Source organism: Sardina pilchardus, chromosome 5, assembly GCF_963854185.1.
Source record: "Sardina pilchardus chromosome 5, fSarPil1.1, whole genome shotgun sequence".
Classification (NCBI taxonomy): Eukaryota; Metazoa; Chordata; class Actinopteri; order Clupeiformes; family Clupeidae; genus Sardina; species Sardina pilchardus.
The window spans coordinates 33806838-33829255 of NC_084998.1; the positions used below are offsets into that span (position 1 = coordinate 33806838).

At 47.2% G+C, this 22418-nt stretch overlaps 3 protein-coding genes across 6 annotated transcripts in view; 1 reads left to right on the forward strand and 2 right to left on the reverse strand.

Annotated features, from left to right (window-relative positions):
• The window catches only part of LOC134080755 (neurofibromin), a 70421-nt gene that overhangs the window by 24758 nt on the left and 23245 nt on the right, over positions 1 to 22418 (forward strand). For 2 of the 4 annotated variants that reach the window (XM_062537351.1, XM_062537352.1), the window contains exons 25-38: positions 715 to 896; positions 1178 to 1389; positions 1762 to 1923; positions 2268 to 2371; positions 2908 to 3043; positions 3487 to 3549; positions 4857 to 5015; positions 5262 to 5359; positions 5659 to 5805; positions 6280 to 6426; positions 6698 to 6808; positions 18195 to 18627; positions 19041 to 19381; positions 19766 to 19968. In XM_062537351.1, the coding sequence (XP_062393335.1) occupies positions 715 to 896; positions 1178 to 1389; positions 1762 to 1923; positions 2268 to 2371; positions 2908 to 3043; positions 3487 to 3549; positions 4857 to 5015; positions 5262 to 5359; positions 5659 to 5805; positions 6280 to 6426; positions 6698 to 6808; positions 18195 to 18627; positions 19041 to 19381; positions 19766 to 19968 (2498 nt within the window). The remainder of the gene's footprint in view (positions 1 to 714; positions 897 to 1177; positions 1390 to 1761; positions 1924 to 2267; positions 2372 to 2907; positions 3044 to 3486; positions 3550 to 4856; positions 5016 to 5261; positions 5360 to 5658; positions 5806 to 6279; positions 6427 to 6697; positions 6809 to 18194; positions 18628 to 19040; positions 19382 to 19765; positions 19969 to 22418) is intronic. The other 2 variants (XM_062537353.1, XM_062537354.1) reach the window with 1 other exon arrangement.
• On the reverse strand, positions 7858 to 11067 carry LOC134080756 (oligodendrocyte-myelin glycoprotein-like). The gene is made up of 2 exons (XM_062537356.1): positions 11000 to 11067; positions 7858 to 9218 (listed from the first exon to the last, which is right to left on the reverse strand). The coding sequence occupies exons 1-2, from the start codon at positions 11014 to 11016 to the stop codon at positions 7865 to 7867; spliced, it is 1371 nt and encodes a 456-aa protein (XP_062393340.1). The 5' UTR covers positions 11017 to 11067; the 3' UTR covers positions 7858 to 7864.
• On the reverse strand, positions 12746 to 15903 carry LOC134080757 (uncharacterized). The gene is made up of 2 exons (XM_062537357.1): positions 15713 to 15903; positions 12746 to 15206 (listed from the first exon to the last, which is right to left on the reverse strand). Exon 2 carries the CDS (start codon positions 15189 to 15191, stop codon positions 14328 to 14330), a length of 864 nt encoding a protein of 287 aa, XP_062393341.1. The 5' UTR covers positions 15192 to 15206; positions 15713 to 15903; the 3' UTR covers positions 12746 to 14327.

Sequence of the window (22418 nt, forward strand, 5' to 3'; positions counted from 1 at the left end):
TTATCATCTTAGATAGTGTCAGACTTATTAGTAAATAAGCCTATTTCCCAAAACGTTGGTGTGCTCCTTTAAGAGTCCACTCTTGAGTTTTCTTATTTGGGTTAGCAACTAGACTTGCTAAACTAAGAACCCCCCACGGGTGTGTTAATGGATCTGTAATGGGTCTGTAATGGGTGTAGTAATGAGTATGTGTAATAATGATGAATGAATGTAGTAAATCTCCGCTGTGCTGTGCTCTGTCAGGTACTTCACACTGTTCATGAACCTGAGTATCTGTAATGGGTGTAGTAATGAATATGTGTATTAATGATGAATTAATGTAGTAACTCTGTGCTGTGCTGTGCTGTGCTGTGCTCCGTCAGGTACTTCACACTGTCCATGAACCTGAGTATCTGTAATGGGTGTAGTAATGAATATGTGTCTTAATGATGAATGAATGTAGTAACTCTGTGCTGTGCTGTGCTGTGCTCGGCTCCGTCAGGTACTTCACACTGTCCATGAACCTGAGTATCTGTAATGGGTGTAGTAATGAATATGTGTCTTAATGATGAATGAATGTAGTAACTCTGTGCTGTGCTGTGCTGTGCTCGGCTCCGTCAGGTACTTAACACTGTTCATGAACCTGAGTATCTGTAATGGGTGTAGTAATGAATATGTGTAATAATGATGAATGAATGTAGTAACTCTGTGCTGTGCTGTGCTGTGCTCTGTCAGGTACTTCACACTGTTCATGAACCTGCTGAACGACTGCAGTGAGGTGGAGGACGACGGGCAGCAGGTGGCGGGCAGGAAGAGGGGCATGTCCCGCCGCCTGGCGTCGCTCCGCCACTGCACCATCCTCGCCATGTCCAACCTGCTCAACGCCAACGTGGACAGCGGACTCATGCACTCCATTGGTCAGTCAGTCAGTCAGTCAGTCAGCCAGAACACTGTTCTTCACACTCACCAGAAATGTCGGAACACTGTAATGTCTTATTTAGATTTGAACGCTCTGTACTTAACCCCAGTTCTAACCCCAGTTCTAACCCCAGTTCTAACCCCAGTTCTAACCCCAGTTCTAATCCTTATGCTGATCCTAGGCTCTGTGAGGAACTCTGGGACCCTGAAATTGAATTCAAATGGAATACTCTTTACTCTCCCCTCCCCCGTGTGTGTGTGTGTGTGTGTGTGTGTGTAGGGCTGGGCTACCACAAGGACTTGCAGACCCGTGCCACCTTCATGGAGGTGCTCACCAAGATCCTGCAGCAGGGCACGGAGTTCGACACGCTGGCGGAGACGGTGCTGGCTGACCGCTTCGAGCGGCTCGTGGAGCTCGTCACCATGATGGGCGACCAGGGCGAGCTGCCCATCGCCATGGCGCTGGCCAATGTGGTTCCGTGCTCCCAGTGGGTGAGTGTGAGATTGCCGTTCTTCACCCCTCCTGCAGGTGTGTGACCTTTTGCTGTGCTGGAACAACTTCAGTATAACCTCTGACATATGTGGTTTAGCTTAAATATATAGCAGCCATTGTAGTTTGATTAAGTCATAATGTTTAACATAATCTTAACATTTTGTACAAGGCACTATTGGAAAACAAATTTTTATTTTCTAAATGAATGGAAATGAGCGCTAAGGTTGATCATCATTGGAATGAGGGCTTGTATTTATATGGTAACAGTCCTGGTGTTGTTGATTAAATCATGTGTGTGCGTGTGTGTGCGTGTGTGTGCGTGTGTGTGTGTGTGTGTGCGTGTGTGTGCGTGTGCGTGTGTGTGTGCGCAGGATGAGCTGGCCCGCGTCCTGGTGACCCTGTTTGACTCGCGGCACCTCCTGTACCAGCTGCTGTGGAACATGTTCTCCAAAGAGGTGGAGCTGGCCGACTCCATGCAGACGCTCTTCAGGGGCAACAGCCTGGCCAGCAAGATCATGACCTTCTGCTTCAAGGTGAGTCAAGGTCATATAACCTTCTGCTTCGAGTTGTGTCAAGGTCATGACCGTCTGCCTCAAGGTGAGTCAAGGTTCTAACCAAGTGACACACTATGTACAGATGATCACATAAAGCCAACGTTTTTATTTCTAGGTGGTCTTTTTTAGGCGTGTTGTTGTCACTTACGTTGTGAAGTAATTTGTAACTGATATCAATAAAAGACCTGGATTTTGAGTCTGACCCAAGTCCTTTCCTAATTCCACCGCTTCCTGTAACTTTTCACTGTCCTGTATTGATAAAGGCAAAACCTCCCCCCATAAAAGAACATAATATTGTTTTCTTCTTTGGCTGTCTGTCTCAGGTGTACGGCGCCACCTATCTGCAGAAACTTCTAGAACCTCTGCTCAGGTCGGTCATCACGGCCCCTGAGTGGCAGATGATCAGTTTTGAGGTGGATCCCACCAGGTCAGTTCTCATTAAACCTTACTAACACCACTGATACAACCTGTGTGTGTGTGTGTGTGTGTGTGTGTGTGTGTGTGTGTGTGTGTGTGTGTGTGTGTGTGTCTGTGTGTCTGTGTGTCTGTGTGTGAATGCTAAAAGTGTGAATGAATTGTGGTGGACAGTTGGAGGATCTGGGCTGCTAAATGCAAAGCACCGGAAGTTTGCACATTCAATCCCGTTGCCTTGATTATACCTAGTGAGTAAATCAAGATAAAGACCTCTTAAATGACAAATAATGAAATTCTCAGAAATTAATTGGGATATGCTGACCAATGTACCTTAGCTTGTGATATGTGTAATGCCTGTGGAGATCCAGTGAAAGAGAAGGAAAGTGCCGCACACTGAGTTAATGAAAAAATGTTTAATAGGCAATAACGTTTCGGCCTACAAGGCCTTCATCAGATCGCATGTGATGTAATGCCTGTGGAGAGCCTGTGGAAGTTCTTTCACTGTGTGCCTGGCGCCCTCTTGTGGCGTGTTTGGTGTGGTGTCCTCAGGCTGGAGGCGGGCGAGATTCTGGAGGAGAATCAGAGGAACCTGCGGCAGATGACCCAGCGCTTCTTCCAGGCCATTGTCAGCTCCTCCACGGAGTTCCCCCCGCAGCTGCGCAGCGTCTGCCACTGCCTCTTTCAGGTACAGCACCCCCTGGTGGACAGACAGAGCTGAGCGCCAGGACCAGCCAGGAAAGGAGACACACACACACACACACACACACACAGGGCCTCTCCTGGTGTCTGTGTGTGTGTGTGTGTGTGTGTGTGTGTGTGTGTGTGTGTGTGTGTGTGTGTGTGTGTGTGTGTGTGTGTGTGTGTGTGTGTGTGTGTGTGTGTGTGTGTGTGTGACAAGGTTTAGATCCAGAATTCCTGAATTGATCTTCATTCAAGGGTGCGGGACTATGTGTCTTCTCCAAGCTATGCTGCCTTCACTGTGTTTGTTTTTTGCACTGTGGTGTGTGTGTGTGTGTGTGTGTGTTTGCGTGTGTGTGTGTGTGTGTGCGTGTCTGTGTGTGTCTGTGTGTGTCTGTGTGTGTGTGCAGCAAGTGTCGTGACCTTTTTGTGCTCATCTTTGTCCTGTAGGCAACTTGCCATTCTCTCAAGAGCAAAGCCACACTAAAAGACAAAAAAGAGAGCAAAAAATCAGTAAGTCCGGTAACGGTAAAAAAAAAAAACGCTCTCCCTCCGCTGTCCCTGTAAAGCACTTCGGGCTCCACATGACTCTGTGTTAATCTGAAAACTACTCCACACTGCCCCCTACTGTCAATCACTTGAAATCACCACTACTAATCCTCCAGCCGCTGAGGGAGGGACTGTCCAAATTAACGCTCTACCCCTCACGGGCACCTCTGTGGCATCTTGGCTCACTTTTGCTTTCCTTCTGGGCTCAGTGTGTGGGGTCTTCTCTTGGGTCCACTTTGGGGGTTTGGGGTCAGGAAAATGACCATGGGACCTCTTTTTTTCTGATGATGATGATGATGATGGTGATGATGAAGGGTTGCATCCAGAGAAAAGAGAGAGAGAGAAAATTCACTGCTGCTCTATCTCTAGTCGCCAACCAGTGGGAAATCCCCGCAGCACCAGTGTGTGGGATTTGGTCTCTTTGTCTTCTGGATGTGTTGGCTTTAATCTAAAGAGCTGTCCAAAGTTTGTTCCTTTTCCCCAGATGTGCGCACATATCCCTTTCTTACTCTTTATTCTTCGTCGGCCTGAAAAGTCGCCTTTTTACAGAAGCATCTTACGAGAGAGGACCTCCCCACCCGTCCGTCCTCTTCTTTCTGTCTCTCTCTCTCTCTCACACACGCACACACACACACACACACACACACACACACACACACTTGCACACTCCTCTCTCCTCTCTCTGTCTCTCTCACACGCACTCACACACTGCTCACGCACTCACACACTGCTCACGCACTCTGCTTGTTCTGTCTGGCTGTGGTCACAGGCACATGTGAAAGCCCCTTCTACCTGTCTGCTGAACCTTGTGCTTTCTGTCCTGTCCATCACAATGCTAGAGTGGCCAGCTCAGGAAGTCCCGTACTGCACGTCTTCATGTCTCTATGAGCATGAAGAGGTGAGCGCTAGGATGGGCTGTTTTACTCCCACACTTGCAGGGCCATTATTCTTTATGAGCTAGTTCAGCTTGTTTCCGATATGGTATAACTCACCCTATTTATTCAGGAGTATTCATTCATATCCAGAAATCCCATATGGTAGTTTACTTCCCTAAGGAATCTTAGGGTCTTGAGGGTCTTTGTGAGGTTTCCCATCACAATTCAACACAAGCTGATTTATTGTTTGTGTATCAGTCACTTCAGTTTCTTCTCTGACAGATGTTGTCCACCTACCCCCTAGCACAATGCTAACACTGAAAGCCATGCTAATCTGACCCCTCATTGCCTCTCGATCCTGCGCCCATCTGTTCTGTTGCCCCCCCCCCCCCCCAGGTGGTAAGCCAGCGGTTTCCCCAGAACAGTATCGGGGCAGTGGGCAGTGCCATGTTCCTGCGCTTCATCAACCCTGCCATCGTGTCACCCTACGAGGCGGGCATCCTGGACAAGAAGCCCCCGTCCAGGATCGAGAGAGGTCTGAAACTCATGTCCAAGGTGAGCGAGGGACATTCCGCTACATTCCTCTCTGTCTGTCTGAAGACATTGTATGTTCAGTATATGAAGAAGTCCTACAGACTGTATGTGCAGTATATGAAGAAGTCCTACAGACTGTATGTTCAGTACATGAAGAAGTCCTACAGACTGTATGTGCAGTATATGAAGAAGTCCTACAGACTGTATGTTCAGTGTACAGTATGTTGGCGTCATATTTGAAATGTTCTCTTCTGTACCTTCACACAGATTCTGCAGAGCATTGCCAACCATGTGCTGTTCACCAAGGAGGAACACATGAGGCCGTTTAATGACTTTGTGAAAAGCAATTTCGACGCAGCTAGAAAGTAAGTCAAGTCTCCCTCAGGCATGCATCCTTATTAATATGACACTGCCAAACTCTCACGGTCACTTTCCCGTATGTGGATTAAGCCTAGGCCTGGACCTAAAGCTTTTTTTCAATGGAGATTTTCATTTAAGTGTTCCATTAGTCAAGGAGGTTGCCCTTAATGTGCACCAGATTCATCACAACTCTTGTTTTTGCCACAAGACATTGATTGGTAGGATTATGTGGATTTTTTGTAAATAAAATTGGATTGAAAGTGGACTATAATTGAGTTGACTTGAGTGTTGTGTGTTTGCGCAGGTTTTTCTTGGACATTGCGTCCGACTGCCCGGCCAGCGACTCGGTGAACCACAGCCTGTCCTTCATCAGCGACGGCAACGTTCTGGCCCTGCACCGGCTGCTGTGGAACAACCAGGAGAAGATCGGCCAGTACCTCTCCAGCAACAGGTCAGACCGCGGTCCTCTACCTGGTCCTCCCCTGATCTGGGACGGATCCATTCAGAAAGTGTTCAGCCCGCTTTACTTCTTTCACATTGTGTTGCTGCCTCGCGCTAAAACAGTTTAAAGTCATCCTCTCCCCCCTCATCCAGCTACTCTATATAGTTTAAAGTCATCCTCTCCCCCCTCATCCAGCTATTCTATACAGTTTAAAGTCAGGACAGGAGAATTCTGGCAATTTTTCATACACATAGATCTCTGTGAGCCCCCATCTTCATGCCCCCAGAATGTAGCAGTGTAGCTGTCTGGTAGCTCTAGCAGTTGGCTGCAGCAACTCAAACCAGATAAAACAGATTGCATTGCATGAGATCTACTGGATGTGAAACATTGCTAGAATTCTCCTCTAAGGATATGCATATACTGTGTATATTATCACTAAATGCAACAATTCCAAGTGAGCATGTTGCGTCCTCCTCCCAACAGGGACCATAAGGCTGTGGGCAGGAGGCCCTTTGATAAGATGGCCACCCTGCTGGCCTACCTGGGGCCCCCAGAACACAAGCCGGTGGCGGACACGCACTGGTCAAGCATGAACCTCACCAGCTCCAAGTTTGAGGAGTTCATGACCAGGTAAGGCTGGCGCCAGATGACCTGTGTGGAGGTGTGATGGTGTGATGTTTACCTTGGGTCAGGGAGAGTGCTAACATGTCTGTATGCCCTCTCTCTTTTTTCCTTCTCTCTCTCTCTCTCTCTCTCTCTCTCTCTCTCTCTCTCCCTCTCCCTCCCCGTCTTTCTTTTCTCCCCCTCTATTTCTTTCTTTCTCCCCTCTCTCTCTTTCACTCTCTCTCCCTCTCTCCTTCTCTCTCTCTCTCTCTCTCTCTCTCTCTCTCCCTCTCTCTAGGCATCAGGTCCATGAGAAAGAGGAGTTCAAAGCGCTCAAGACCCTTAACATTTTCTACCAGGCCGGCACCTCTAAGAATGGCAACCCTGTCTTCTATTACATAACCCGGAGGTAAGGAACAGTTTACCTGCGTCAGTACCAGCGTTGTGCCCAAGTCCAACTGGTCTGGAGCCAGTTCTACCGTTATGTAACCCGGAACTATGGAACAGTTTACTTGAGTTCATAAGAGTATAAAGGTGAATTGAGTGCTTGTGAATAGGCTGTTTGTTGTTAGTTGCTCAGTTGGACTAGTACTTTGCGAGTGTAGTGTAGTTTAGTGGATGTTGCCATTGAAGGTGCAGGACAATGGGGACTTTAGACTGCCATCAGAAGCACAGCGCCATCTTTTGGTTGTGAGCAGCCATTTTCATCTTTGGACTGAATTTCGACATATTCGAGCACTGTGATTGTAAAAGTGAAATGGAGTCCTCAGTCATAGGCTATGAGTACAACATGAAAAATGCTCCACACTTGTTCCTCTCGGCGGTTTTTGTTCAACTTGTAAACTAAAAGCATGAGCTGTTGTTGGGGTACAAGTCAAATTTGAACTGAATGTCCGGTTAGGCAATCATTTCAGACTTGGTTGTGCTCTGGAGTTGTCTTTTGATTTATTTCAAAGTAATGACATCATTCATTTCATTGTACAAGCTTCAATGCCTCATCCTTCCATTTTGAAATCAGAAACTCAATGTCAACATTCACAAGAATATGAAATCGTTTAATTACACAGTCAGTCATTTACCTGTAAATAATCACAAGCCTTGTTATGTAAACCACATACATTAGTGTTCTGTCAGTACATTGTACACTTAAACAGGTATGTTTTTTTAGTGTTTTAGTCCGATATTCACTGTTTTCTTCAACCCACAGACATAGTTCTGTCTATGAACTGAAGTCTTCTCTGTATTCACTGTAAACAAAACTCATTGTCCGCAAGTCTCCCGAGACCGTGTTAGAGAGGTAGTAGTCGTCTTAGTCTATTGTCAACGCGTAACACCCGACTTGATCTGCCGCTTCATGTCTTCAGGAACTGCGCTTGTTTATCGTCACCGTGGCAGTTGGGAACTCTCGAGGCTGCCGTATGTCGCCGCCACTTCCAATGTTCAGTTTCGTGGGTGTTTCCCACGTTCAAAGTCCCATTGCCAACACGGGTAGGAGTGAGCCCATAGCGGTCAGCGCGCTGGAGAGCGAGGCTTGTGGTCGGCGGCCGGCGTTGTGGACCTTTCCCCGGTTGCTCTTGTTGACGCTGCGCGTGCGGAGCGTGGTGGTCTTCCGTGTGCTGGTGGTGAGGACGGCCTCGGTGGAGTCGTCGTCGTCGTAGTCGGCGGCGGCGGTGAAGTACCTGGGCGTGGTGTGGGCCTCGTCCGGCGTGGAGAGGCCCGAGGGCGCCGAGGTCACCAGGAAGCCGCCGGCCGGCCAGCGGCTCTGGTAGTCGGCCGTGCTGGCCAGCGTCTCGCGCGGCCGGTGCATGTCCAGCAGCGCCGACTCGGGCCAGTAGCCGGCCGTGACCGCTCGCATGGGCGGGTAGGGGTAGCGGTTGCCGTGGCGATGGCGCCCGAGGTGGTCGGAGGAGGAGGAGCGGTCGCGGTCGGCGGCGTGAGGGGGGTTGCCGTCGGCGTCCATGCCCGGCGTGTAGGGAGCGGGCGTGTAGGAGGCGTAGTGCCAGCCGCGGGTGGTGGCCAGGTGCGTCTCGCCGCAGGTGTGCCAGGTGTGGCACGGGCAGCCCAGCACGCTGGCGTGGGTCCGGCGCAGCCAGGACAGCAGGTAGCTGATGTTGCGCGGCTCGTCGCACGCCCACGGGTTCTCGCCCAGCGTCACCAGCCGCAGCGACGCCAGCCGCTCGAACGCGCCCTCGCCCACCGCCGAGAAGCGGTTGGCGTGCAGGTAGAGGCGGCGCAGGTGCGTCAGCTGGTCCAGCGAGCCGGGCAGCACCTGCACCAGCGTGTTGTGCGACAGGTCCACCGTCTCCGCCCGCCGCGGGATGTTGGTGGGCACGGTCCAGAAGCGGTTGCGGCTGAGGTCCAGCGCGGTCAGCGCGGGCATGGTGTTGTTGATGAAGACCACGCGCTCCAGCTTGTTGGCGGACAGGTCCAGCAGACGCAGGTTCCAGTGGTACGCCGTGTCGTTCTTGGGGAGCAGGCGCAGCCGGTTGCCGGACGCCCGGAGCTCCCAGAGGGAGCGGGGCAGCGCCGAGGGCAGCCGGCTCAGGCGGTTGTGCGAGACGTCCAGCGAGCGCAGGTGGGTGAAGGGGCCGAGCGCGCGGCCCAGGTCGCTCAGCCGGTTGTGCGAGAGGTTGAGGGAGTGGACGTTGGGCTGCAGGCCGCCGGGCAGGAGGCGCAGGCCGCGCCAGGAGCAGTCCACCTCGCGGTGGCTCTCGCTGCAGGAGCACAGCGCCGGACACGACGCCAGCGCACGCCAGGCCAGCACGGGCAGCAGCAGCACGGCCACAGAGAAACACCAGGGTGGCACCATCAGGACACACCTGCAGAGCAAACACAACAGAGGCCGGTTACCATGACGGCCATCCAGCTATGCCAGGCTGGTTACCATGACGGCCATCCAGCTATGCCAACTCCAACCAAACACAACAGGCTGTTTGAGATGATGGGCAGACGCCAATCTTAAGAGCAAGAAAGGAGAAGATTATTTAATTAACATTACATTTAACGGACACTTATTTGCTCCAAGGTGACTTACATATGTCAGCTATATAAAAGGGATTATTTTGTCCCCGGAGCAACTTGGGGTTAAGTGCCTTGCTAAAGGGCACAACGGTGGAAGCCAGGAATTGAACCCACACCTTTCAGGCTACTGCACGCTAGCCCCTTAGCCACTGCACACCACTACCACCCCAGTTACGCTGATGGGCATCAAACTGGCCCAGAGTGCTTCTGAATGGAGAAGCTAATATCTCAGACATGGGCAGTCAGGACACAGTTGCATATGAAATACAACATGCGGTGTTAAACACAAGGGCCAAATGAGTGTGAAAATAGCCCTGTCCACTGCAGTAAAATCAATTTACTCCCCAGTTCTGGAGAACATGTTTTGATGATTCCAGCTGAATTGACTGACATTGCACACACTGCATTACTCCCACATGCAGTTCTCCTGGATGGAAGAATAACTAGCATTAAGCTAAACTAGCCTGCAGTCATTTTAGAGTTAAACTTTGATGTTGCACAGCGTATAAGCACCAATAGGATTTGTGTGTGTGTGTGTGTGTGTGTGTGTGTGATGCCCTCTCAGTGGAAGCACGCACAAGTAGTTAGAATGATGGGGGCAGCACCGTGAGGAGACTCCCACCCCGCTGCGCTAGCGTCCACTCGACCTCTGACCCCTCCTCTGTGCAGCAGGGCATGGCACAGATAACGACGTACGGCGGGGTCATGCACAGCGCACCTGCCCCACACCTGCGCGACTGTAGAGAGCGCCTGCTGCCTAGCCTCTATCGCACAGCCCCATCTGACAAGGGCTGCGGCACAGCACTGCAGACACCTGCCTTCAGGCATGCGAATGGAGAGGAGAGGAGAGGAGAGGAGAGGAGAGGAGAGGAGAGGAGAGGAGAGGAGAGGAGAGGAGAGGAGAGGAGAGAGCATATGAGTACTCACAGGAGCAGCGTTAGACGTGTGTCCATTGATCCCCCCCCCCCCCCCCCGTCTCCGTCCCATTAGAGTTATTTAAAAATGTGCCAGATAATTGCCTCCAAGCCCGCCGTCCCCACGGTCCCCATCGTAGTGCCCGGAGTGGACACGATCCATCAAGGAGAGTCGGCTATTGATTTCAGTGTCTCTGTCATGGTAGTATTGCACTCCTCCATGCTAAATGGAAGTGATGATTAAGAAGCTTCGCGGATCGGCTGAATCACACAGATGCAGCATCTCGAATCGGTGAATGTGACTTTGGTTTGTGTACGTGTGTGTGTGTGTGTGTGTGTGTGTGTGTGTGTGATAGACCGACATATGCATTCTTTTTTAAGTTTAGACTGCAGTGTTTCCTGTAGGCGGTCAGTGGTCTACTCTGTGGTGTGTGAGAGATTTCGTTTCGAAAAGTAGATTTCGTTTAACACAGCATAGGGGTGTGTGTGTGTGTGTGTGTGTTTGTGTGTCAGTGCATGCTCATGCTTTTGTGTGTGTGTGTGTGTGTGTGTGTATGTGTGTGTGACGAGCCCACGCCTCACCTCTTCTCTGCTCTCCTTTAGCTCAGTCTCTCATTGGTTCTTTTGTTTGTTAGTCTTTCTCTCTTTGCTTGCTGGTCACTCACCTTCCTCTGGTCACCATTTCACACCATTTCCTCCTTGTCCTCTCACGTTCTCTCTTTCTCCTCTCCTCTTCTTCCTCCCTCCCTCTTTCTCTTTCTCTGTGTCTCTCTCTTTCTCTCTCTTCTTTTTGGCGTCTTGTCTTTGTCCTTTGAAGTGGCCGGCGGATGAGTGAAGTGTGGCTAGTGGATCCTCTTCCTCTTCCTCTTCCTCTTCCTCTCGCTGGTGTGTGGGAGTCGTGCCTGTGCTGTTTCTGGCGTGCTGGTGCAGATAGTCCCAGTTGAAGCTCGGAGGCTCACCTCCCCACTGCAGCACTCTCTCTCACACACTGCTCAGTTCACTCTGATCGCGCCGGTGCGGAGTGTGTGTGTGTGTGTGTGTGTGTGTGTGTGTGAGAGAGAGGGAGAGAGAGGGGGGAGAAGTGGAGGAAAGGGTTGGGGCGGAAGAGGAGATAAATGCAGAGCAGAGCAAGAGCACAGGAGTCCCTCTGCAACTCACGATGGGCACGTGGAAGTGCTGACTGCAGTGTTTTATTGTTACCCCCCCCCCCCCCATCCCCACAGTCACACACACACACACACACACACACACACACACACACACACACACACATACACATACATATATACACACACACATATAATCCTATACTTTTTCTCTTTCCAATTTTTGCCTGTTATTGCTTCTACGACCGCCTGCGGGATTTGAGCACTTAATATTGAATGCACCCTTTCCCAACTCTAGCCCTGCCCAGGAAATGCCAGATCATGGCGGTATTACTGCAAAAAAATCTTTTTTGCCCTCCTTAGAAGAGTGTTTTCTTCCGTTTCTGTTTTGCACACTCATCTGGGTGGTGTGCAGAATATGGGGAGCCTTTAGACCCTCTGCAGTGTGCTGCTGCTTCTCCAGTTGGCCTGGCGTTGTGAGTCGTCTGTTTTTAATCATGATCTCCACGTTCCGGCGTCAGGTTTAAAAGCCCAGCGCTGGGTGCCCGGTGTTGTTGTTGCCAGGCAGGTGAATGGGCGCTGTTGCCGGGGCGGATGCCAACAAAAGGGCACCGGCGGGTGCGGAAGTGGCGTGTCCGAGGCGATTCTCTCTCCCTCTTCTCCTCCGCTCTGCCGCGCCACTGAAAAGAGACATTCTTTAGGAGGCGCACGACGCTGCTCAGCACCGCTATGGCTCTGGACTGCTAATGTGGCAGGCCCGCACCACGTGTGTGTGTGTGTGTGTGTGTGTGTGTGTGTGTGTGTGTTTGTGTGTCAGGGGAGTGTTTGAAAGGTAGCTCATTACAGTTGTCAGTGGTAGTAAAGCAAACATATGCATTATAATCTCTCCCACACACTCATGTCTACACACACACACACACACACACAGTAGTGCAGGGTGCAGTAGTGTAGAGAAATGCACGGCCTGAATCCATGGATAAGCAGATCCTGTGATATACAGGCGTACACTACACACGGTGTGCTTTACATGCAGCTGGTGAGCCAGTCTGTGTGTTTGTACAGTAAGCGTCCAAACAAAAGCTCAGGCAAGCTCAAATAAATGTCCTGGTGACAAGCACACATTTGCCCTCCTAGATTTCTTTTGTGTGTGCACTCACTCCCTCACTCTCTCTGACACACACACGCACACACGCACGCATGCACGCACGCACACACACACACACACACAGACACAGATACTGTGTGTGCTGAGACCTTGCAGACTGAAATGGATGAAAAGGAAGGAGCTCAACTCAGTAGTCAGAATTGATTAAAAAATAAAGTGTATTATAATGAACGACTCACAATGGAATCCAATGTGGTCAAATGTGCTCCCACACTGGGCTACCCAGACTTCATCTTTCATTTCACAATACATTTCATTACAGTCTCATGAAAATAAGAATCAAATAAAAAAAGAGGAAGCAAAAGTAAAGGAGAAGTGGTGGCAGATAGGTCATGAAAAGCGAACTCTACCTCTGACAGGAAGACCAGCTCCTATTTACAGATGTGACGCACAGTACAGTAACCCATCAATTATTCAGAGGCAGTAGATGTGGTCTTGATGACCGGATGGATCCGAATGTGCTTTACATTTCAGTTTACTTTGACCAGGAGCTGGAATGTATGTATTCATGTAAACAGGCCGTGTTCCACTTAAAGGACTGTATATCACGATCTGGCAAAAGAAATCCTGTTTGACTCTGCTTGGCCCATCTCTGTTGTTCATAACGGTACTAGAGGCAGAGGTACTCAGTACTGCAATTCTCTTCAAGAAATTCAGAAAAATTAGATAAATAGATTTTAAATGAAAGAACGATAACATTTTGTATTAAAACAAGACTTTGTACAGCCAAAAGACTTTGTGTGAAATGACATAGCTTCTAAGACTAATACAAGGATACAAAGAGGTTTATTTGTAACATGCATATGATTACTAAAGTAAAGAATGCAGTTAAATTGTCAGAGAATGCAGTGAAATTGACTATTTCCACTATGCTAAGATAAACCCCATAAATATAGATTACTTTTGTGAGAATTGACTCCAATATATAAACCCTCTGACATCTCACTGTACCTGTGTCAACAGCCTTCCATTTGTAGATAAATGAGCTGTAGACTTTTTCCACTCATACCCATCTGCAGCCTTAGGGGAAATGAAGTGACTTACAGACTCGCACAATTAACGCCGCCAGGCTCTAGGGCAGAATATGTAGCAGATCGAAGGGCTATCAATCAGTCTTTTAAATGGACACATGGACACGGAATTGGACATGTAGAATTTACACACACCAAGGCGTCATCAGTCTTCTAAATGGACGTGTGGAGAGACTGCTGGCATCCCCGTAATTTAATCTTTTTTTCCTAATGGCCTGTTTAAATATCCTCCACGGGTGTGGATGTAGGCTTTTAGTATTTATTTTGATTTTAGTCTGTCCTCTCTAGCAAGGGATATGGAAGATTTTTTCTTTAGATTTATCTGTCTGCAAACAAAAGTTTATTCTAGAAAGTATGATATAATTATACTTGATTGTATACTACATTCATCAGGATTTTTTACATTTCTTGTCCTTGAATAAACCTGAATTAAAGCACACATTTAAAATATGCAATGCCAACATTACATTATTGAAATAAAAACAAATATTCACAGGTAAGTGCCATCTTAACCAGCCATGGGGTAGGAAGTCAAATAGCGCTGTTGACACTTGAAGTATGAAAATGAAGACAATAAAGAAATCTCCATCCAGAATTCAGGGCCAGCGTGTTGGCTCAGTAACACTGCAGGGCATCGTAACCAAGGTCTGCATCCGGCCCGCATCCGGCCCGCATCCGGCCCGCATCATCTTTAAGCTTCAGTGGTGCTCTTCTCCGCTGTGGCTGCCTCTGTTTTAGTTTCTTCCTCCACGCTCTTCGCCCCGTCTGCCTCGTCCTCGGCCTTGTTGTCCGTGTCTGTGTCGGTGGTGGTGGCGGTGGCAGCAGGGGTCTTGGTGGTCTCCTCGCCACTGCTCTCAGGTTGTTTGGCCTTGTTGGCTGTGCCCTCGTTTGCGTCCGAGTTGTCAGGCGCAGCTGTCTCGTCGCTCTTGGCGGTGCCCGCCTCATCCACGGAGCTTTGGGCACTGCCACCGTTGGCCTTCTCCTTCTCCTCCTCCTTCTCCTTCTTCTCCTTTGATTGGTTGTTCTCTGCCGAGTCTCTGGCTGTCCTCTCATCCTTGGACACCTCCGACATCAGGATGGAGGAGTCGTTGAGCTCTTCGGCCTTCGCCCTGCCGTTTGCCGGGCTGGCGTCGACGTGGCAGATCTGGTAGTCGCGGTAGTGCCTTTGGATGTGGCACAGTTTGCAAGCCAGCGTCATGGTGGTGATCAGCAGGATCAAACAGCCTAAAGTCAAACCCCCGAACGCCAGTAAAGCAATGGTATCCTTTCCTTCTGTTATGTCCTGTAAGCAGTCACAATTCGGAAGCGGTGAGCACGTTGAAGGCTTGGCTGTGGAGGCGGTGGATAATGCAGGTGTAGTAACTTTAGTGGTGATTAGTTTTGTACTAGACTGTACTACTTCTGTAGAGACTGTAAAGGAGGGATTTAATGTAGAAGCAGGCTGTTGTTCCGGTTGTTGTGAAGTGACAGAAGTAGGTGTGGTATTCGCGTCCCCATTCACTGGTCCCAGGAAGGTGGCCATCAGAAGGGCGGACCACAGCAGTGAAGTAGTCATGATTGCTTGGGAAATCTGATTTAAAAATAAATAATCGTTAGTGCTGCGATAGTTAATCAAACTAATATCATCATCAAAGGCATTTTGCCCATTTCGGCACAGCGCTAAATAAATTAAATAAATCGGATCAAATATGTGTCAATGTCAAAAGAAGGTTTCTGGTAAAATTAAGAGCAACACCAGTTAAGTTTGCAGATTGATCGCATTGGCATCTTTGCACAATAAATGACTACTACACAACCTTTGACAAAAAATCTTTAATTTTCTTATTTGACTTTCTTTCTTTATTTAGGTGTTGTTCATTCAACATTATGAAAAGTGTATAAAAAACACTTTCATTTAACAAACTCCCCTGACATTCTTTTTTTACATTTCTCCATCTCCATCAGATGTGAGGAACTTGATGATTGCATGACCAGGTCATTACTACTGTGTACAAGTGCTACAGGCATCACTCTTATATACTCTTAATTAGATCGCTGACTATAAATATCTGGAGTACAGTAAAGTAGCCTGGTTACCTTGTTCAGAAGATGTACACCCCTTTGGTTGCAGTGTTGTGATAAAGGTGAGCTTCTCAGGCACAGATCGATCTCTGACCCTCAGTTATAATTGCAGCCTGAGACTGACAGAGGAAGTGTTGCCTGCACGAAAGAACTCGGCAATAAAAATGTTTGTTCTCTCTCTCTCTCTTTTTAGCTCTGGTGACTTGTTTCCTGTTCTTCTCTCAGTTCTGCTCTGGCCTTTTTTTTTGTGGATATTTTTATTCTCCTGCGCTATGCCACTTGTCACGCACATCAGTGTGATCAGAGTCTGCGCGTTGCTTTTCACTCATTGGATGTAGGTGTAGAATGTCGGTGTACTTTTGTCCGACTTTTGTAGTCAGCTTTTTTGATCAGCCACTTCTTTCTGTAACAGTCGAGACTCGAGAACCCTTTTGCAATTCTGTAAGCACATACATGTAATATAATTTGGAAACACTGCTGCCCTGATTAAAAAACAATACAACTGATCTCAGCTGGTATTCTGTCTATAATGGAGTGGAATGGAATTTTTAACTGACCCCAAACTTTTGACCGGTAGTGTGCATTTGTCCGACTTTTATACTCAACCTTTTTGTCATTACAGCTTGTATAGAACTCACCGTAGTTAAAGAAGCAGAATATATGCACCGCGTGTTTCCGTGGAGACAGAACAGTACGTGGACATCTTGCGTTAGCTCCTAGAGGTGCACCATAGTCACCTTTGCAGTGTATTCCCCAATCGGGGGGTCACAGGGTGAAATTGTTGTTGTATAAGAGGAAAGATATGTCATTTTTGGTTTATGTTTTTCTCAAATGTAGGTTAAATATGAGGTGTTAAATATGAGTACTGTAATACAACAAGGCATGTGGAATACCAACATCAAGAAAATACTGTAATAGTAGAACTGAATAAAAATGTATTTATAAATAAAATCTATGTATTGGCAGATAAAGATATTCTGTCTTCATGTGAAACTTGGTAGCTCAAAGGTAGTTGATAGACTATTTATATACTTTGTAATGTTTGCAAAGCCAGTCAAGTTGTCGCCATTGGTCAGTGTCACCCTTTATTAGTAAGAATTGGTGTGAACTCATGTACCAAAACATTGATGTGAAATGAACTGTACAGTAGGTTGGTGCTCTTTTCCACTGGTTGCCTATTACAGTCTTGTAAGATTGTTTCCTTTTGTGATATGTCATGTTGAAGACTTTATAGTATCCTTATTTTAGAGTTGCGTATTCTCATTTCCTCTTTCCATGGGTGCAGACAGCAGTCTGAGTCTTGGCTCACATCACCCCACTCGCCTCATGTTCCTTTCTCTAACCGTGTTGCGACCACAACAGAGAGAAATCTGCCGTACTGCCAGCCGCCATTATTAACACATTATTGTACAGCAGTGTTTCTCAATGTGTTGGGTGGGCGTCACTAGTGGGGAATAGAGACAGGTCAGGTGGGGCACGATAAACAGGGGGAACGTTTTGTTGTTGTTAACCTTTTTTTTCATAGATTCAAAACAAAATAGCCACACTCAAATATAGGAGTCATAAACAGACCTCCAGTACATATGAATTAAAATGGCATCTGATCCAACAGACCAAGACAGGAAATGTGTGGGACCATTCTTTTTTAACATTACCATTTTGCAGAGTTGATGGGGTCAGGTGAGGCTTGAAAATCCCCCACTTCCAAAGTGGGAAATGACAGTAAAAATTTGAGAACCTAATATAATGTACCCAGCAGATTACCACTCCCATTCATGTCAATGACTGATGCCAACGCTGGGATCTTCAGCCCGGAAAGTTAGAAAAGGGCTATATGATCCAGTTCATTAACTCAATCTAAGGGACGGAACAATGTACTCTCAGCTTTGGCTGTCAAAGATTTAAACATGTATTAAACAATATGACAGACTGGTAAAGGAGTGGTACATAATGCGAGAAAGTGTGATTAATCTGACTCTGAGAGAGAGAGAGAAACGAAAGTGAGAGAGAGATACAGAGAGAGGACTAGAGGTCAGAGAAAGGAGCGAGAGAGAGACCTCCTTGCCATTATAAGGTTAGCTGATTCGGTTACATCTTTTAAAACTCATCTGTACCGTAAAGCTTTTAAGGAGTTTATTTAAGTTTAATTTTTGTTTTTGTCTTGGTTTGGTTTTGTTTTGCCTTGTGTAGTGTTTTGATTACTCCAGTTTTAGATACATTTTCTTTATTCTTGCCCATATTGATATGGTCTTATTTGTATTGCTTTTAGTCATTTCATTTTTGTGTTTATTTTTTGTTCTGTTTATTATTTTATATGTATAGCACTTTGAAACTATGTTTAGAAAAGCGCTCTTTAAATAAAGATTATTATTATTATTATTATTATTATGCTGCTTTGGTCCTCTTCTATTGTACCCCTCCTCCTCCTCCTCTTCACGCATCATCACGACCTTTTAACCTTTTAGAGCTTGACCCTTTGACCTTTGCTGTTGCGCAGGTTTAAGACGGGGCAGATTAACGGCGACCTGCTCATCTACCACGTGCTGCTGACGCTGAAGCCGTACTACGCCAAGCCCTACGAGATCGTGGTGGACCTGACCCACGCCGGGCCCAGCAACCGCTTCAAGACGGACTTCCTGTCCAAGTGGTTCGTGGTGTTCCCGGGCTTCGCCTACGAGAACGTGGCCGCCATCTACATCTACAACTGCAACACCTGGGTGCGCGAGTACACCAAGTACCACGAGCGACTGCTGACCGGGCTGAAGGGCAGCAAGAAGCTCCTCTTCATCGATTCGCCGGCGCGCCTGGCCGAGCATGTGGAGCCCGACCAGCAGAAGCTCCCCGCCGCCACGCTGGCTCTCGAGGAGGACCTCAAGGTCTTCCACAACGCCCTCAAACTGGCTCACAAGGACACCAAGGTCTCCATCAAGGTACCGTGGAAAAGCTGTCTCCGAGTTATTACAGTCATTTCCTGGGTATTAGCCGCATTGTGTCCCTATATTGTGCATTAACCTCATAGCTGAAGAAATTTTGCTAAATCATTGTATAAACCTTGGCTAATAGTTGGGAATTTGCGCTAATAATAATATTTTACATTTGTAATATATCTTTATCAAGCCCAAGATTGCTTTACAGAGGAGCAAATATGACCGCAATGTTGACTATAGTTGTGTGTTAAGGAACTGCATTGTCTTGCTGATGTTGTGTTTCATGACACAACTTACTAACTTATGCAGCATTTGGGGTCTCTGTATTGTTACTCATAGAGATTTCAACCAATAGAAGGCATGACCTGGACTCAAATCCATCATGACGTTCTAACTGTTCCTGTTTCTCTGCTCAGGTGGGCTCCAATGCAGTCCAGGTGACGTCGGCAGAGCGCACGCGTGTCCTGGGCCAGTCGGTCTTCCTGAACGACATCTACTACGCCTCGGAGATCGAGGAGATCTGCCTGGTGGACGAGAACCAGTTCACACTGACCATCGCCAACCAGGGCACGCCGCTCACCTTCATGCACCAGGAGTGTGAGGCCATCGTCCACTCCATCATCCACATCCGCACGCGCTGGGAGCTCTCGCAGCCCGACTCCATCCCGCAGCACACCAAGATCCGGCCCAAGGACGTGCCGGGCACGCTGCTCAACATCGCCCTGCTCAACCTGGGCAGCTCCGACCCCAGCCTCAGGTAAACGCCAGCCTCCACTAGGCCCCAGCACCAGGTATCCTCAGGTAAATGCCTGTCTCAGGTAAGCGCCAGCATCAGGTAGCCTCCAGCATCAGGTAGCCTCGGGTAAATGCCAGCCTCCAGTAAGCCCCAGTGCTTGCGAAATAATTGAAATACCATCACTTGCTTAGACCATCCAACTCTTTCTTTCCAATGCTTTCTAAAACAGCCATTCAGTCTCAGATTAACGCATTTTTTGCACTTTCCTAGTTGTTCTCATGTTATGAATCAGAAAATCTGGTCAAGATCCTGATTAGTAATTCTGATTATCAGCACTTCCTTTTAAAATGTCAGACATGGCCACCGTGTTGACCTCTGTTTTCACTCCTGTGTTGACATGGACAGGTCTGCTGCGTATAACCTGCTCTGTGCCCTGACCTGCACCTTTAACCTGAAGATCGAGGGTCAGCTGCTGGAGACGTCCGGCCTATGCATCCCGGCCAACAACACGCTCTTCATCGTGTCCATCAGCAAGACCCTGGCGGCCAACGAGCCCCACCTCACCCTGGAGTTCCTGGAGGAGTGCATCTCCGGCTTCAGCAAGTCCAGTCAGTACTGCAACTGTCTCTCTTAATAGTCCAGTCAGTGCCACAGCCACTTAATACAGGAAGTAGTGTAGTCCAGTCAGCACTGGAGCCATCTCACTAAGTACAGGAAGTAGTGTAGTGCAGTCTGTACTGCAGCCATTTCTCTAAATACAGAAGGCTCAAAATGTCCAGTGCAGTTGTTAAATTAGCAATAAAAAAAGCAGTCAGTACCACTGCCATCTCACTACTACAAAAAGTAGTATAGTCCAGTGTTGTTATTCCTGATTCTCCCATAAACGCAGGTAAAGCAAGGTCATTGAAATAAATGAATGTCAGGGCGTTCATTGGAAGTTGTATGTTAAACAGAGGCTACAGATGTATCTGTGATCTGTAAAACAGACATATAGAAAATCAACTGGCCATGTTATCTACTGTGATGTGATGTGTTCACTCTATAGCTCTGGCTTCTGTCCAGTCTGTAGCAGAGCCTCTTGCTTACTGCAGGACTTCTATAATGACCTCCCCTCTCACTGTGTTGGCTTTCTCGGAGCGTTTTTATCAAGGCATACTTTCAGCCTGAGCTCCGCAAATTGCTTGTTTGAGCCTGCAGGCTTTGGCCACGTAAAGAAATTATGAACCACTAAGCTTCTTTATGTAAAAGGATGAAGACTTCATACAGAAGCCTTTAAAAATCCGGTTTGATATCTTGTGATGTGTACACAGCTAAGACGATCCTTAACAAGGTTTCATTTCAGCATTGGCACTGATCATTCCTGGTATGCAAACTCCAGCTTACAGTATGTACTGTAGGAAGATGTAAAGCCATGATGAATAAACGCAACAGTTGTAAGAGCTGTGTTCATGACATAGAGTTGAAATGTTTATGGACTTTAAATGTATTTACGTAAGTTGACCTTGTGTGGTGTTTGTGCATATAGAGTTAGAATTGATATGTTTAAGTTTAATGTAAGTGTGACTTTCCCCTGTTTTGTGTGAGCTTATTGACAATAGTCAATTTAACAGTGAACAATTTAAAAAGTTGGTCGGACTACATTATGGAGAATAGCAATAATAAACAATTTCTATTCAATCAATAGCCTAATGAAAGTAAAGGAGAATAACAAATAAACAACAATGTCCATTCAGTCAGTCATATAATAAAAATAACAATGGCATGGTAAGGCCATTATGGAGAATAGCAATAATAATTAACAATGTCAGTTCAATTAACGGCCTAATTAAAATAAGCAATACTATATTACACAAACCGTAACCCATAAGGCAGGCCTATTCAACTAGCGGCCCGCGGGCCAGATGTGGCCCGCTTCAAATTTCCTGTGGCCCGCGTGTCTCGTCATGAGAATTAACTCGCTTTGACGGGTGTGCATAGATCATATGATTGGCGAGTAGCGCACTGTCGGCCCGCCCCTATTGGCCAGACTAATTCTTCACAGCACATCACTACACAAACTGACATTTCCAAATGTGTAACTAGTTTTAAATGTTATCATTAAATGTTGATTAAATTACGATTTCTATCCGCCAAAGATTCTAAACCTCGAGCGTGCGCAAATCAAAAATGTTACAATCATACCCGGTCTCCGTTCCTCCAAGCCCTCGGGAAAGTTAGTGAAGGAGCTGTGGTTTGTAGAGAATTGCCTCTTGACTTTATATTCCTTCTTTACAGCGATGGATTCGTTGCACAATAAACATGAAAGTCTCGTACTTGTTGCAGAGGGTAAAATGAACGATTCTCGTTGTCAATTAGACGTTTCTTTAGACAGAGCCATCTTCACTCAACTCGTGGGAATGTTATTGTTTGTGATTTGCGCAGGCTCGAAGTTTAGAATCTTTGGCGGTAAGAAATCGTGAAATAGATAAACAGAGGCAGAGCTGGCATTACTTTTTCTTTAAATTCAATGCTTGTATATTTGAGAGATTGGCGCTGTAGGCTGTGTGTGTTTGAAACACTTATGAGCCTAATTATCTTGAAGTAGGCTAGTTAAATCAACACTGCAATTTTTCCCACTGATGCATGATATGGCAGCTATCAGACATCAGGTATGAAATACTATGGTTAGCCTGGGTGTTTTCAAATACTTCTATAGTTTGTGTCGCAGCCTATCACCTGTCTGAGAAGATTTTTTTATGGATATGGATAATAGGCTATGTTCTTAGTTTCTATGCCAGTGTATAAAATTCAATTGAATTGAACTGAATTTTACTCTGATTTTATCAAATATTGTTGGATACAATTATTTTGCGGCGTCTTATTTTATGCGGCCCCTGAAAACCCAGTGATTTTTCCATCCGGCCCTCTTGGTACTGAAGTTGAATAGCCCTGCCATAAGGCCTTAAAGGGATAATCCGGAGTGAAATGCACTTTAGATCAATTTTTCGGACTATTGGGAGTACATACGTTGAGTTGACACCAAAATCATGTCATTCGGATGTATTTTGAGAAAGTTCGA

What these genes read in the sequence shown, in the direction of transcription:
- LOC134080757 (XM_062537357.1), bottom strand. Translation starts at nt 15,191, where the DNA reads ATGACTACTTCACTGCTGTGGTCCGCCCTTCTGATGGCCACCTTCCTG.